Genomic DNA, 15,172 nt, shown 5'->3' with positions numbered 1-15,172 from the left:
TGCGTCGTTCCTGAGGTCTGTATCTTCCTGATAATAATTCTTGTCACTGAGGTCTCTCTGGCATCCCAATGTTCGACGTGGAATCAAATGTGTCTCCTGTGGCGATCTTAAGAAGTGACTCTGTATATGAATATGCCAGTTCTGAGACAGGGGCCCGGTCTGCTAGTGACGAGGCAGACGCTCGAGTATAGACAGTTTATGTTTATTGTATGCACCCCATGGTTCCTCCTGGTCATTGGACGATCCTGTCACCAAGGTGCAGTGCGGTGTGTAGAATTATGCAGATTGCACAAAAGGCACCTTACTGGATATGAAGATGCGACTGAATGACCTATGGGTGCCGTTTTAATGTGGGTTCCAGTTGCTTTCCAAATACTTACCTTGGATGAGCTGTAAAGGCCTTGACCGGGAAAATGTCTAGTTTATCAATTTTGTCTACTCGACTGATCTTTAGCTTATCTTTCAATGCTATCCATCCGTTCACGAAGGCTAGCACACACTAACCTTGTCGAAGACGGGAATTTCTGCAGGGGAGTTCGAGAATGAGAGCCTGACGGATTGACCGTTACGGCTAGAGCGTTTAGAATTCGAACATCAAATACACAGAACTCCTTGTTGCAGCAACATCAATACCCTCCCTCCTCTCCACGTGGAAGGAGATGGATTCTGAAGATGTGACCGAGAAGAGAATCGCGCCAAAAGCGTATGGCTTTGTCTACCGGTCCTGTAACAAGTAGATCTAGCGAGTGCAAGAGAAGGAAATGTTAATGCCGATGGTTTTCGTTTAAAATGTCGGGAAAAAAAAAGCTTTTCTTGCCTTCTGACCTTACCGCCTCCCTCTCAATTTAACCTTAATTCAGGCATGTTTCTGCACGCGATATGTTTTTCGCGTACAGCTGGACCTCACTTATGCTTTGTGCATATTGCAGGTTATTTTATCAATTCTTCGTGATAGGTCGCACTTCCTTCTCAACCACCATCGGTCTCACAACGACCGTCGTCCTCGGCATCGCTGCTGCCGTTGCGGGCCCCGCAAAACTCGGACCGGAATCAAATGTGTCACCTGTGGCGATTGCAAGATACTCCCCCCTGCAAGAATACGCCAAAGCGGATACGGGACCCAAGTTCGCTGATAATGATGAGGACGAGGCGGCCGGTACAATTTCCGCTAGTTTCTTTATATTGAATTGATCCCAAGATGCCACCCAGCCATTGGACGATCCTGTCACGAACGTGTGGTACCTAGCATCGCATGTAAATAAAGCAAAGTATTGTATCGAATATCAATCGATAATAAAAGATAAACCGTTAATCTCCATATACGTCCCTTTGGGAGGACTTTGACGGGGGGGAAGGGGTTCACAAGCACCTACACTGGATGGAACGCAATAGCATTCATCGGAAAGATACTCGGTGGATTCACTGTTTCGTTTCGACTGACCATGAGCAAAAAATCGCGTGTGCTGTCCTGCATATTTTTCATCAGCACCCGTCCTTCGACCGAGCCAAACGCCCCCCAATAACCATTGTACGACAGCTTCATCACACGCGTCCGACAGGTCAATGCCGATGGTATGACCCATTTTGCCGAAGCATTCAAGACCCCGATGTTGAAAATATGGTACTCTTGATTGACGGCGACCACCAGCATATCATGTGAGATATCCAAAGAGTCGACGGGACCCTCGAAAACAAATTCATGTGCTCTTGTTGTTGGCATGATGTCCAGGGACGTATAATCGCTCCAGATACGGGCGGTCTTGTCGCTTGATCCTGATACAAGCAGACCTGGGTGATCATCAAAGAAGCAAAGGAGAGAGTGTTCTCTACATTAGCATCATGAAGTTTTATGAAGGAAAAAATTTCTTCATAGGACAATTCTATTCTTTTTTTTTTTTTTTTTTTTTGTTAATGAGACTTACAGCGCGAACGGCAATATGCCAACGAAGTGATCGTATCCTCATGTTTACCAAACCTTTTCTCTTTCCATTTATCGCTGCCCCTATTAGACCAAATGCCATGTTAGTCGTAAACCCCCATGATACAAAAATGACTTCAATCAACACGAGGTGAGAAGCTCTAAAAACGCACACGAGGATCCTGCCGTCTACTCCTGCACTAAATATCGTATATCCCTGTCCCCAGCAGCACGTCAATACTGGCCCCTTGTGTCCTTGATAAAGCGCTGTCCGAACATTGGTCCTGATATCGTAAAGCGAGACTGTCTATGCAGGGCAATTTGCAGAATCGTCAGTTTTCTTTTCACACTCCTGGCAGGAGGCCGCGTATCCTATAGGGCTTTTATTATCTAGGCTTTTGGACTTACTCCATCCCAAGATGCGACAAGAAGCAAATATTCTATAATGGGATGAAATGCCATGCAGGATATGGTCCCTGCTGGTGTATTTTGCAGAACAATGTTTTTCATGTTGTCCTGATCAGAAAATGAATGCAAATGAAAAGATCCAGGGCTGATCTGATCCGACTTGTCTACACCATTTCTGAAACCTTATTTCGGGATACGATGATCAAGCACCTGTTTCCGACTATGGGCAGCGGTCTTGACACAAACACTAAGAATTATTGGGACTCATGCGAGCGTGTATTTTTTTTCTTTCAATATGAGCAACATAGTATGGTACAAGAGTAAGGGAAATAGATAAAAAGAACAACAAATACAAGGGAAAAAAAATAAAACAATGCAATAAACAACACGAAATAATATCGTCCGCTGCTGCAGACCTGTAAAAGCATTGAAGACAGCTCCCCTTCCCAACCCAAGTTGGTCTATCCATGATCGCACGGCTGAAGCTCTCCTCTAGGCATTCTAGGCAGATCGCTTCACAGAGCGCGAGACTGAATCAAACAACTTCTCGATATCCGGATCGATTCTTGTGAATGAATGCTCCCAGAACGCATAACGCGGGTTTTTGATCAGTTCAATAAACGTGATCAGGAGACCCCATGGATGAGGACGGTTGACCACTAATCGCTCCAGCAACACCCTAAAGTCGAACAGCACCGGAAGAAAGAAAAACACCATTAGTGCCATGGTCTACCATAGATGCCATCCAGCAGTACCCAATAAAAAAAGGCTAGGCCCTACCTAGTGATCTGCTCCTTAATCGATTCCTGGCTGGTCTCATAAAACAGGAACAGCAACACTCGGCTGAAATAATGTGTATGGCTGTTAGGGTACCGTAGTTGGTTGGCGATCGCACTCAAAAAGATATATCGACCCTCCGCATCCAACTCGTTCGCAAGCTGCTGGTAAATATCCATCGGCGGAGTCTGAGCAATCGGCGATGAACTCTCGGCCGTCTTGACATGGAGTTGTGCGATTCCATTGACGCCCACATAAAGAACCAGCGCATTAATCATTGGAACATTGTACTTTGATCCTCCAGCAATCAAATCCTGTCCGTTCGAGTCTGCAGTCAGAGCTTCGCCCACATTCTCAAGGACGGCTGCCTGCTCGCGATTCTGCAGGTACGCATCCAGATCTCGCCTAAACATAACAGGGAGGTTAACCGTATAGTCCGAAAGCACGCGGGGGGGCTGATGAATTTCCGCCAAAAGGTCGACCTTCAAGTTAGGCGTGAACGGGTCCGGCAAACGCATGTTGCGAGGGAAGGCACTGAGAATCAAGTTGCGGAGCTGGATGCATGAACTCGGAATCACGTCGCAAAAGCTGAAGTGATAGTCGCACAGGAACTCGGGGAAATCATGTAGCAACACAAGCATGACGCGGAGTGTTCCTTGATACAACGCTCGAGTCGTATTTTGCAATTCGTTATTGACCAAAAGCGGAGTCAAAAATCTGAAAAGCGATATCAGCAACTTTTGGTACAATGGCCAACCCTTGGAACCCTCCGCCAAAAGGAGCTTGGGCATGAATGCACGGTGAGAAATCAGCGACAGCCAGCCAAAAGTAAACCCCGGGAAGACCATCGGCTGGAGGGTTTGGAACGTGTTGCTATTGTATTAGAGAGAATCGGTGCATGAGGAAGAGTAGGTTAGCAAAGTCGGATCTCGAGGACCGTTCAAAAGCTCAAGTTAAACAAAATGATCGTCCTATCATACCTGAAAGCGGTCAGAATCTGGATGTACATGCCAGGGCTAGACTCATAAGCTACATTCATCTCTGTCAACAGTCCCGAGAACAGACGCAGGAACGGTTTCTGGTTAAACTGTTCGCGACGCTGTTCGTGGGCCTGCGCGAGTACAAGCACAATGATAGACAGTAGCGTGGTCAGGTATGTGACCTTGGCGGTGCTGTTGTTCACTCCGTGAGGGTCCGAGTAATGCTTCACAAGGGTCACGATCAGTTTCACAAAGGCATCCACTCCCTGATACGCCGCTGTAGTGTTCGTTGTCATGTACTTGAGATAACTCTCCACGCTCATCTCGGTGCATACTCTGAAGAACAAGGATGAGATCTCCTCGCCTTTCAAGACACCCTGCTGCTGGATCGAGTTAATGAAGGCGCCATACGCTTTCTCGTTTGAAGTCGGAAGCTGGTACAAACGAATCCACTCGGCAAAAATAAACGCCAGCTGTTCCCTGAGCACGCTGTTGTCATTCATCTCCGTAGCCGACTGGGTAGAGACCTGTAATCGCTCTCGAATGTCGTCGATCAGCAACACGATAGGCTCGACAGCCTTGCCTCCACGTTGTGCGAGACGATTGAGTGCATTCAGCGAGTTGATGAATTCATTGCGGTTGGCACAGGGCTGCTCACTGAGGATACACTCCCGAATCAGCTTGATGGCAAAATCAAACACTCCAGGGCGTCCCATTTCAATCAGCCTTGCAAGCTGCATATCCTGATCCACCAAGGGCACCAATCCAGCTCTGATCAGGATCGCTGTAACCGGCACATTGAACTTGCGCTCGTCGTCAGCGTAGATAAGCCACTCCATCACCTCCTTAGCGACCTTGTTCGACAGTTCGCACAGCTGCTCCAGAAGAATCACGTACAGCTCGCGGGACAAGATATTTTCAGACTTGTACAGAAGTTGGACGACTTTTTGAGAGAACTTGAGAGCAGTCTCTTCTGGGTTGTACGATTGAGCAGGAACCATCGGTACAAGTCGCGCCAACATCTTCACGTCATGATTGGGCGGCAGAACAGCCCATGGGACGTTTGGTGAAAGGCTGACCAGCTTGTCGAGTTCGTTGATAATTTGCGCAAACTTCTCAAGTGCTTGGTGTGACGAGTATACGGGTGCCGTGGACTCGAATCCAACCTCGTTTGTATCGAATGGGTATCCTTGACCCGATTCCACTTTGGTGTTGAGAGGCGTTTGGATACCATGCTCAGCATCGTATAATACAGGCTCAAGTGCTGGCTGTGGCATGCGGGCAAAATCCTCGTACACGAGAAGTTGCTGGGGCGAGAGTCCTGTTGGTCGGATGCGTAGAGGTTCTGGAAGATTGGCAGGATAGCGGGAGGCCTGGTAGGTGCCCATGTCGTAGTAAGGCTGTCCAGTACGCTCGCGGTGTTTCTTTCTGTTGTTGAAGGCGGTTGCTAAACTCTCCTCGATCTCTGGGATAGCCTTCTCGATGGCGGCCTTCTCAATAACAGAACACGCCAACTCCAGGTTGTCGTTCACGGTCAATAAAATTGCCTGCTCCGGCAGGGTCTGCTCTGTGAACCCATTTTGAAGAAATAGTGTGCGCATGATGTTGGCCATGCTGACGCGGAGCGGCTCCTTGCAAGTAACGAGGGCGAGGCTGCCAGCAAGGTTCTGGACCATTAGATGGGCTGCCTTACGCATTTTCTCCTCATTGGGCTCCATTGCAAAGTCCTTAATGATCATCTCTCGAGTGGATATGCCGGCGATGGTGACAGAGCGATCAACAACAGGTGCCACAATCTCTTTAATAGCCCGATCGATGGCAATGAGCACAAGACGCTTGAGGGCGGGTCTCTCGTTGTAGAACGCTGGAGGATTGAAGGTGACGAAGGTGGCCAGGCTGGGGATCATGTCAGTCGAAACGTCCTGCTGAGTGGGCATGGTACTATTAAGCTGTGCTGTGGACTGAGTTAGTGCACCCCCCGACGTAGCGTATCCTGTCATTGAGAGCCTCTTAAAGTCCTGAGCGAGGGCCGCTTGCTGATTCGCCATCCCTTGCGGTGGTCTGTGTTTGAGAATGCTGGTCGGCTCAATCTCCTTTAGATCCAGCTCTAGGCTCTTGCACAGCACCTCGATCGCAAACTTGAGCTGCAGAGTCAGGTCTGCGAACTGGAAGAGCTCCACAAGAAGCCGCAGGATGGCTACAAGCCAAGGGTTTGGCGGCTTAAACACCTTGCTTTTCTTACACTGCTCCAGCACTTTGCATACGAACGGGATGACCACGATAAGGCGGTTGCTGTCATAACCCTCGATAATTAATTCCTAAAGGAGAAAGACAAAGCGCTCGTTAGAGGACTTGCGGCTGCAGATAATCCTTGACTGAAATTAAAAATGCTGACGCCCATTACCTTGAAAGCAAGGTTCTTGTGCTTGATGGGCTTGTTACGAGCCAGTGTCATGCCTCCAAGCCATGATCCCAAATTCTTCAGCAGTGTCCTGTCTGAAGATGACTGCACCGTCTTTTCCGAGTTGATGAGAATCTTGATGTTGACATAGGTTTCATGCAGGATGTGCCGGTAGAGTAGTGAGCTATCGAGTCCGCCCAGGAATTGTAGGTACAATCCGTGATAGTTAGGCTCAATGGAAGCGCGCTTCACAACAATGTAGTTGCTGAACCAGCGGTAGGCACTTTCTCGTAAAAGCCCTTTCATCTCCTCAATTTTTGCCTCAATGTTGGTCAGTGACACGTTGTTGACGATGAACAGTATCTTATCCTGCACTTGCTCATTCGGGATCTCGTAGTCGATACTATCTCGTGCTAGGAGCAATGTGTCCACATTCAGTGAAGTAAAGACAGGCGCGGAGGCTGATCGAGGGGAGGCTGTCGATAGATTTGTAGGCTGAGGTGCTGGCTTTTGGACATCCTGCAGACTGGGCAGTTGCGGGATAGCTGCAGATGCTTGCACAGATGGTGACGCTGTGCTGTCCTGAACTCCTGCATTAACCGAAGGAGGGATTGATTCGATGTACTGGACAATATCCGGACGGGCCTGTATAAGATGTGGGATCTGAAGGAGATGAGTGCAGTAGGTTGGCCATTCCTGTAGTCGAGATTGGAAGCAGGTCAGAGCTCGAGCACCGAAATTGAACATCTTCGAGCCAGGCGGATTCCTCAGAGCGTCGAGGACGTAGCGGAGGGCGATACCGAGAGGGATATAAGACACGAGCTGGTGCTGGATGATGGCACCAAACAAGTCGCTGGTGATTGACAGCTCTTTCTCCCGATGCGTTGCAAAAAAGTGGTACTCGTCGAACAGGTTATGGATCATGCGCGAATAAATGGCCTGCTCTCTTGAATCGGAAGAGTTCTTGAAGCGCTTGAGTAATTCCACGATATCCATAATGGAAATGTCGCCTCGGTAGATGCGCTTGTAATATTCATTTGTTGCTTCCTCAACCTCTGCTGAAAACGATGTCTCGGTTCCTGCATCGCCTCCTTCTGGAACTGGAGTGATGCTGGAAAGGTGTGGGTGAAGCTGGAGGCAGGTATTGTGTAGATTTTTAAATGCTTCCGAGTTTTCTGGCGAAATGGGGCTATTGGGAAACCATTGAGGAGCACGTGTCAAATCGTAGCCATTAAGGTATACTGGAGCGTCTATGATGTGATAAAAACTCTCTTACCTTGCCAGAAGGACCTGCAAGAAGATGGCAATAGTTTCGACCGGCAGCTCCTTGCTTGTGGGGACATCCCGCCGACCGTTGTTGATGATCCTTTCACTGAGAAAATCCAGACAGGCTCTGACAAAAGCATCCTGACCAGCCTGAATCCGATTCTGCAGCCACGTGTCCAGAGTCAACAAATTCCGACTGGAAGCAAGTACTGCAAGATCAATCGCAAACGCAAATGATTTGACTTCAAGGACTTTGTCAAGGATCTATAGGTACAAATATAGTGTCAGAACGGGTAATCAAGGGAATATCCAGCTCGCATCCGGTGGCAAATGTAGCCTTGCCCTACCGAGAGATCTTCCGTGATCTTGAGAACCTTTATTAACGATGTCCGGTCGTGGTCGTAGAGATCCAAAAGTCCAGAAACAAACAGGCCCTGATTGACCTGCCACAGACGCGTTTGAACAAACTGGGGAATAATACCGATTCCCGTCAGATAAACATGAAGCAGCTTGGAGACGAGATCCTGATGCAACGAATTCCAGGGGGTTTTCAGCTGGACGAGTCCCAAGAACAACAATTCCGTATTTGATTTGAGGTCCAGGTCCAGGATGGGTTTGACATCGTCATTGGAGTCGTTATCCGCGAGTACCATTAACGTCTCAACCAGAGGAATGCAGTTCCATACACTCGACTCCAGGCCTGCAGAGGCATGCGACCGAACTTCAGGACTCGACTGTGCAAACTGGCTTCTGACAAAGATTCGGGGAGATGATGCCCACTCCTGCTCTAGTATTGTCACGGGTGCAGCGACAAGACCCCTCAAAAGCGAAATCTGTCCTGCAACATTGCTCCATCGTCCCCAGAAGGCCTCCAATGGGAACAGACGGTCACTCTGTATTGGGAAAAGTGACGAAAGAAGTAACAATCTGATGAGTATTTCTCGTCTCGGCAAGAGAACGATTGGACTCTAAACATGATCCAAACATACCTTTTCAGCAGCTCTGAATACAGCAACAATAAACTCGAGTCCAGAGGTACTGGGAATCTTAAAGTCGGGATAATCCAGGGCCCATATGACCTTGACCCAGTCGACGGTGTTTTTGCTCAACACCGAGACAAAGACCTTGAGATCCCATGTATTTTCTGCGGTGGACTTTGTCTGCTGCGATGCCATCATGCCCAGTGCGCGTGCTATCTCCTGCTCGTTTGGTATCCTCGAGTTGTCGTATCCTGCACGACGCAAAACATCATTCATGGCTGTCACGCTTCTGAGACAAGAAGACCCAGCCTCACGCATGGCTCTCGCCAAGGCTGTTGTCTCTGAGCTGTCATTCATCTCACTAATGGATTGGATGTGAAAAAAATGAAAATGCATAGCCAGTTGGTTAGGGTCAAATAAACAAACCTACTTCAATCGATATCAATGCGAAACGGCGACATCCACGGCACTCACAGCTTTTCTTTGATTATGGCACTAATGTCGTTTGGGATGTTATTACTGTATAAAGCGTTGATGAGATGGGCGACAGCGTCATTGGGTTCATTCCAGGACTTGTAGGTCGAGGTGTCGAGAGATTGAACAAACTGCGATAGTTGATCTTGCGATGCAAGCTTCTCCTTGATACTAGCTGTATTCATCTTAATCACACGTTCGCCTAAAAAGCGTCATCAACAATGTATGCTCGTCACTCATCAGTGTGGAACACGACAAAAGACTGCAACGGACTGAAAAAAAATAAGGAGGAACATACCTTGCGCAGAGAGCTCAGCTTTGGGGGACTGGAGAACCGCAATGGCTAGACGTACTTTTTCAACAGCCGTCAACGATTGATTCTGGATAAAGGCCTCAAAATCAAAATTTCTCAAGGCGTCCGTTCTGTCTGTGGAACTGACGGCTTCGCAAAAGAATATGGTCGACTCCTGACTCTTAGTGAGGATGTGCAGTTGCTCGATCAAGAGTTTGTGTATCGGGGTCCTGGTATAGTCGCTCGACTGAGTTGATTCCTGACTAGTCTGCCAAGCATGCAAGAGTCGCCTGATAAAGTGCAAGTAGACCGCTTTGCCGTTGTCCTCGATGAGCTATGGAAATACAATTAATCAAAGGCCATATAAGTAAAAAAAAAAAAAAAAAAAAAAAACGCCCAGGATATTATGATACGCCGTTGAGTAAAAAGCACGCGATCCTGTTGACTATCGACTCTTCTGCCGAAGCCTTTGACAGACGCTTTAACTGCGCCAAGCCCAAACGCTATTTTGAAGATGTTGCTGAATAAGCAAAGGATTTTTACCGAATAGATCTCGCTAACACTCCGGGCATAGGTGTTATCAGATAGGGTCGAGAGCAGGAAAGCGACCTGGGCCTTGACAATAGTCAGGAAGCTGGATTTTTTGGAGGGAAAACTTAGCCTGGAAGAGGACAGAGCGGTGGGCTGACTCGAGCTGGATATCTTTTCTGCAGAGCTCATGCTGGACAGGGGTGCATGGCGTGCCCTTCGCGATGATGATGACCGACGTCGGGTTAAAGGGATGGAGAAGAGGAAGGGAAAGAGGTCCTTTTTGGCTTTGGAGCGACAATGGGCCTTCAGGCACGTTGGGTAGCAGTACATTTCAGGCGTAAACTACGTCATCGAAATGCCATAGTTGCACGCCCTACACTGCCACCCAAACGCAGACCAATGTATTGACTTATACACACAAATTGGTCTGTCTAACTATTTGAGGAAAAAAAAAATTATGCCACTGGTCTCTTGCGCCGATCTGGCTCAGTCTCCTCCTCTTCCAGTGCCATCCATTCTTCTGGTTGTTCCGCCTCCTTGACACCTAATCGTCCCATCAAAGACTCGACAGACTGACCGCAGTCTTCCATTTCCCAAATGTAATTTCCGTCCTTGTCGTACGGCTGATAACAGTGAGGTCGCTGCTGGTGAAGAAGGTGCTAGTTGATTTATTTGGTTAGACCTTGTCAATTATGAATATTTTGTTAAGCAAACCCCCTGTAGTTGACAAGGTCTAACCAAATAAATCAACCAGCACAGGTCTCTGCCCTGAATGATATTGGACATATTGTGACCTGCCATCACGTCTCGGTGGATCTTGGCTCCGCATGTTGGCGTTGGGCAATAGAGCTGACGGATGTCGACTTGGCCAACAAACTCGTGACAGACCGGACATCTCTTTGAAGTGTAATATTCGTTCACACCAACTACAATATATCCCAAGGATCGCGCCTAAATAAAACAATAGCAGAGTAAAAAAAATTAGGATCCTTGCATCGTCAGTAAAAAAGTGGGTACAAACACGTTTAATTACTTACCAGTTGAATAAAGTACGTGGAAAACGCTGTGTGAAGGGAGGACAAGCGCGAGTTCGAAGAGAACTCTCCGAGTCCTATGCCGATAATGACCTTGTTCTTGTCATCCCGTTTCGCGCCTGGGGTACCTCCCACCATCTCCAGAAGACGTTTCGCGACAAGTTTGAATTCCTGGTCTCTTGCTCTGCGGGCATCCCAGTTATGTTTCTTGAGTACAACGCTGTTGTAAAATGTATCGAGATCCGACTCTTTGTCCTTTGACTCCTTGACAAATTTGGTGATCGATGAATCTGGGCCGCGGAGTGGAGGCAGGTTGGACTCGACGTGAGCGATTGACGTCTCGCCCTCGGCCGCACGTTTTTTTCTTTGGTCGAGCCACCTTCTGTTTTTGAATGTTGGCTGGTAGACTGCCTTCTGACTGACTGCCAGGTTGTGGAATTGTGTTGACAAGGGTATACCGATCTCGGTGATGGCTCCTTGTTCCACTCCATCAGTTGGTGCGGTTGGTGCGGACGAGGGTAAGAGGGCACTGGCACCGACAACAAACGCTTTTCCCAAGTCAATCCCGAGAATCTTGATATCCTCCGGGTCGCATTTCCAGATCCTCTTGACGTCCTCCTTTGACTTAACCACGTTTCGGATCTCGGTGAGGTAGTGGTCGGCGCCTCTAAGCGTCGATGTTAGCGGGTCTGGTAGCTTGTCCTCATCCAATCGTTGGTACTTGACACACTTGAGCTCGTTCAATTTGAAGGCGAGCAGCTGGATCCGAAATCCGTCCGTCTTGATCGATCCTCGGAGAGCATAGCCCTTTCCCGAATACGAAAACTTGGGATTGAAATCCTTGTGCCGAATGTTGGAGATGTGAGCAGTTATATCGCCAATCGACATACGGTGCGCGGATCGTGACCAGTGCTTCTTTTTCCTCCTCTCTTCCTTTGTAAATCTTCCAATGTCGGTCAAAAGCCTGTTGATCAACTCTCCCGGGTCGAGGTTCTTGAGCCACCCAACCACGTCATCTTGAGCAACGCGGCCAGATTCTGGGACAGATTTGATGACAGTTGAATGGGTATAGAGCCGGAGCTGTTTCCGTAGCGTTTCGTCTTTCCAAAAGACCTTGACCAGATCATCCTCCGAGAGACTGACGAACTTGCTTCCGCGGGGTGACATTGGTGATAGTCGCCAACTTCTTCCGATGGCTCTGTTCGGAATGATAAAGTTCTCCGCTGGAGTCTTGTCTGGATCGACACGACCTGGGGTACTCTGGGGCAAGAGTCCTTTCTTCTTCTGCTGCTGGATCTACAGCGGAAATGAAGAGAAGAAAAAAGAAATAATGTCAGGCACGTTTCTTGTAATCAGGGTCTCGAACCATTTGAATTGTTATTACCTTTTTGGAAAGATCAAAGGAACCGTTCTTGAAGTGCCTTCTGTACTCAGTTGCGAGTTGCTTCGCTGTGGACTGGAGAAAGACTGAGGGGTTGTTGTAAGATTCTGCAGGTAGTGCGTGTAAATAAGAAATGGAGAAGATAATGAGAAGCTATTAGAGAGTTGGTTCTACAATAGGTCACATTACTGCCACAATTATAAGAGGCAAACCTACCACTGCCAGTTTTCGGTGGCAAATAGTCTTTGGCTTTACGTAAGAACAAGCACACAGCCGCAGCTGCACTCGCCTTCTTTTTTCCCCGAGGAGTGCTGGCCTTGTAGATGGCAATCAGAAGCGACAGGAAGAATCCAACTGGAGAGTTCTTGTTTTCGTTGCTGGCCTCGGAGTCGTCCTCGTCGTCAGATGACTTATCTTCTGGGTTCGGGGTGGTGCCTTTTTTAGCCGCACGATTTCCTGGACCGAGAAGTGAGGAGTCAAGTAGCTAAGAATGGTTCTGTCGTCCTCGTCAAGGTGATCGACTGACAGGCTTTCTAGGTACTGACCAATAACCTGTTGGCACGCATGTTCCGATTTCGAAGCCAGGTTAGAGATATCAGAGAGACAGGTGGTCACAGCGTGCAGAAGCTTGTCCTGTAGATCCTCGTCGTATGGAACCTCCTTCTTTAGTGCTCGAGACGTATTCGCCTTCAAGGTTCCAATGTCCAAGGTTCGAAGAGGGTGCTCTATTTGCATCGCTCTGATCAGTTGAATCTTGGTCATCTCATCCGCTGCAAGTTGAGCCTTTTTGGGCGTAGACTTTTTTTTCTTTTTCGGTGGCGGATTGGTCGCGCCGACGTTGGTACTTGTGCTGGGGCCCGCCTCGGTACTGGTGCTGGTGCTTATGGTACTGCTGGAATTGTTGGTTGACTTGGTATTCTCTTTTGGAGCCTTCCAGACGTACTGCTTGAATATGTCGGGCTTCTCGTGCTGGATGAGACGTGATCGAGTTTTAATCGCATAGCGTTCCCGATACTTGTACTGTCTTCCCGAGCTGTGCAGAGGCGGTAACTGACTCAGAGGACGATCAACAGTGGAGTATCGAATGAAATCTGTTGTTCGCTCTTCTTCTTGACCACCAGGGACGGATCTAAAAATGGTGGGCATCCATCAACACAGCCGTTAAAAAAAAGATCCTTTTTTTTTGCCGTCAAGAAACCTGAATTTGTTCATTATCATAACGTGGGCCTGTACCTTGATGTTTGTCGGCTAATCTTGAGATGCAGGCGAATGTCTGCGACCCTTTGCGTCATCTCCTGTAGCTCGTTAATGGGATCCTGAATGTGGGGTAGAGTAAGAGTCGTACACTGCTGTACGGTAAAGATCCGAATAGCCGAGTCAAATAGTCCCTCCGTCGGGTGCTTGCTAGATATAGTAGTGTGTACCAAGTAGGCCTGAACAAGCCCCTGAACACTCGCAGCCGTCGACGGAACTGAACAAAAGAAAAATAAAAAAGGTGAGATGGAGATGAATAAGGCAATGAAAACAAGGGAGAATACATAGTCTATTTCGGCTTACCATCCTTTTCCAGAGCCAAAATAATCATGAAATTTGTCTTGACACCGAGCTTGTGGATCCCCTTGCCGTAGTCGTTCTGGGTAACGACTCCAAGGGTAGTCAATCCTGCTCTTGAGAGCTGAAGGTGGCGTAATAGTTCCGGGATATTATAGACGAGGTACCGGTTTCGGCTAAAGGGTCTCCAGATTGTGGTGATGTTGCTGTAGATAAGCGAGTCACTGTCACGAGTGATGATAATATCCTGTTGCTGGCAAATGGACCCAATGCAGGTATCTGCTTCCGAACGGCATCTGCAGACATTCCAGCCATTTGTGACAAGATGCTGGACAAGTGCTTGGCGGAGATCATGATTGAAATAGAAGGAGTCAACAATGGCCTTGTTGACAGACTTGAACTGCTGTTTCCGTAGTTTTCTGTTGTTCTCGAGGGTCTCTTCCATGTTGGTCAAGAGCTTGTTGGTCTTGGAAAGGGCTTTTGTGCGTTTCGATTGACGGTCTTCGTTGGTGGCGTTCTTCTCAGCAGGAGAAGGTCCGTCCATGTGCAGAATCGTCGTTGCCTTGGGAAACTGACAGGCGATCAAATGTCGTTCGAAGTTGATACATGCGACTGTCGTGTCAGGGTTAAGGAAACAGCGGCGAATGACTGAAAAGAACGAACCGAGAATGTCAATGTGATAACGAGTGTTTGGTGAAGGGGTGGTAGGGAATGCTTTGAGGAGGGCAATGTATCCTTGTTCTTTGATAAACTGCCAAAGTTTCAGCACCCCCATGGCGAGGGATATGTGGATAATAGTGGCAATGGGAAAAAGACAGTAGAGGGAGGATGTAATGACTGAGAAATGATCGAGGGATGGAAAGGTGGAAAGATCTATTTTTTTTCCTTCCACGCGGGTATTTATTGGGGAGCGAAAGGTGGTTTGCGAAGACGGTACGAGAGACACTGAAGGTCCTTATTGCCATCCTTCAAAAATACTTATTTCCGTCCAAAGGGTCCAGCCAATCTGCACGACATTCACGACGTCTAGGGTTGTGAACACGCGTAGAGTCCGCCTCAAAAAGTAGCGATACCTATATTTTTACAATAATAAATTTTAATTCAGTCGATTGCATGGCGATTGTGCGTCAAAAAGTGCCATCCTAAAATTTGCCAGAATCGAATTGAATAGAGTCCTCG

At 48.0% G+C, this 15,172-nt stretch overlaps 3 protein-coding genes across 3 annotated transcripts; all 3 read right to left on the bottom strand.

Moving 5' to 3' along the window:
* Positions 1 to 625: 625 nt before the first annotated feature.
* Positions 626 to 2,577, bottom strand: BC939DRAFT_124632 (WD40-repeat-containing domain protein). Its single transcript, XM_051550017.1, has 6 exons — positions 2,327 to 2,577; positions 2,092 to 2,225; positions 1,923 to 2,002; positions 1,374 to 1,788; positions 826 to 1,242; positions 626 to 739 (listed from the first exon to the last, which is right to left on the bottom strand). The coding sequence occupies exons 1-5, from the start codon at positions 2,426 to 2,428 to the stop codon at positions 939 to 941; spliced, it is 1,035 nt and encodes a 344-aa protein (XP_051413418.1). The 5' UTR covers positions 2,429 to 2,577; the 3' UTR covers positions 626 to 739; positions 826 to 938.
* Positions 2,578 to 2,827: 250 nt separating this feature from the next.
* Positions 2,828 to 9,006, bottom strand: BC939DRAFT_395885 (CCR4-Not complex component, Not1-domain-containing protein; the record flags this gene model as incomplete). The annotated part of the gene is made up of 7 exons (XM_051552250.1): positions 2,828 to 3,005; positions 3,107 to 3,976; positions 4,084 to 6,401; positions 6,488 to 7,673; positions 7,761 to 8,014; positions 8,098 to 8,643; positions 8,740 to 9,006. The coding sequence occupies 7 exons, from the start codon at positions 9,004 to 9,006 to the stop codon at positions 2,828 to 2,830; spliced, it is 5,619 nt and encodes a 1,872-aa protein (XP_051413417.1).
* Positions 9,007 to 12,489: 3,483 nt separating this feature from the next.
* Positions 12,490 to 14,852, bottom strand: BC939DRAFT_123916 (uncharacterized protein). Its single transcript, XM_051550014.1, has 4 exons — positions 14,000 to 14,852; positions 13,676 to 13,913; positions 12,659 to 13,571; positions 12,490 to 12,549 (listed from the first exon to the last, which is right to left on the bottom strand). Exons 1-3 carry the CDS (start codon positions 14,766 to 14,768, stop codon positions 12,773 to 12,775), a joined length of 1,806 nt encoding a protein of 601 aa, XP_051413416.1. The 5' UTR covers positions 14,769 to 14,852; the 3' UTR covers positions 12,490 to 12,549; positions 12,659 to 12,772.
* Between the last annotated feature and the right edge of the window lie 320 nt (positions 14,853 to 15,172).

Source organism: Gamsiella multidivaricata, assembly GCF_025024155.1.
Source record: "Gamsiella multidivaricata strain RSA 2152 chromosome Unknown BC939scaffold_24, whole genome shotgun sequence".
NCBI classification, from domain to species: Eukaryota; Fungi; Mortierellomycota; class Mortierellomycetes; order Mortierellales; family Mortierellaceae; genus Gamsiella; species Gamsiella multidivaricata.
Note: the sequence above shows the minus strand (reverse complement) of the source record. Positions and strands in the feature narration are given on the sequence as shown.

What these genes read in the sequence shown, in the direction of transcription:
- BC939DRAFT_124632 (XM_051550017.1), bottom strand. Translation starts at nt 2,428, where the DNA reads ATGAAAAACATTGTTCTGCAAAATACACCAGCAGGGACCATATCCTGC. An exon ending in TTGTCGCATCTTGGGATGGA is followed by an intron (nt 2,226 to 2,326) that starts GTAAGTCCAAAA and finishes TGCCCTGCATAG; the next exon opens with ACAGTCTCGCTTTACGATAT. An exon ending in GCTATTGCGTTCCATCCAGT is followed by an intron (nt 1,243 to 1,373) that starts GTAGGTGCTTGT and finishes ATGCGATGCTAG; the next exon opens with GTACCACACGTTCGTGACAG.
- BC939DRAFT_123916 (XM_051550014.1), bottom strand. Translation starts at nt 14,768, where the DNA reads ATGGGGGTGCTGAAACTTTGGCAGTTTATCAAAGAACAAGGATACATT. An exon ending in TTTGGCTCTGGAAAAGGATG is followed by an intron (nt 13,914 to 13,999) that starts GTAAGCCGAAAT and finishes TCTTTTGTTCAG; the next exon opens with TTCCGTCGACGGCTGCGAGT. An exon ending in ATTAGCCGACAAACATCAAG is followed by an intron (nt 13,572 to 13,675) that starts GTACAGGCCCAC and finishes CACCATTTTTAG; the next exon opens with ATCCGTCCCTGGTGGTCAAG.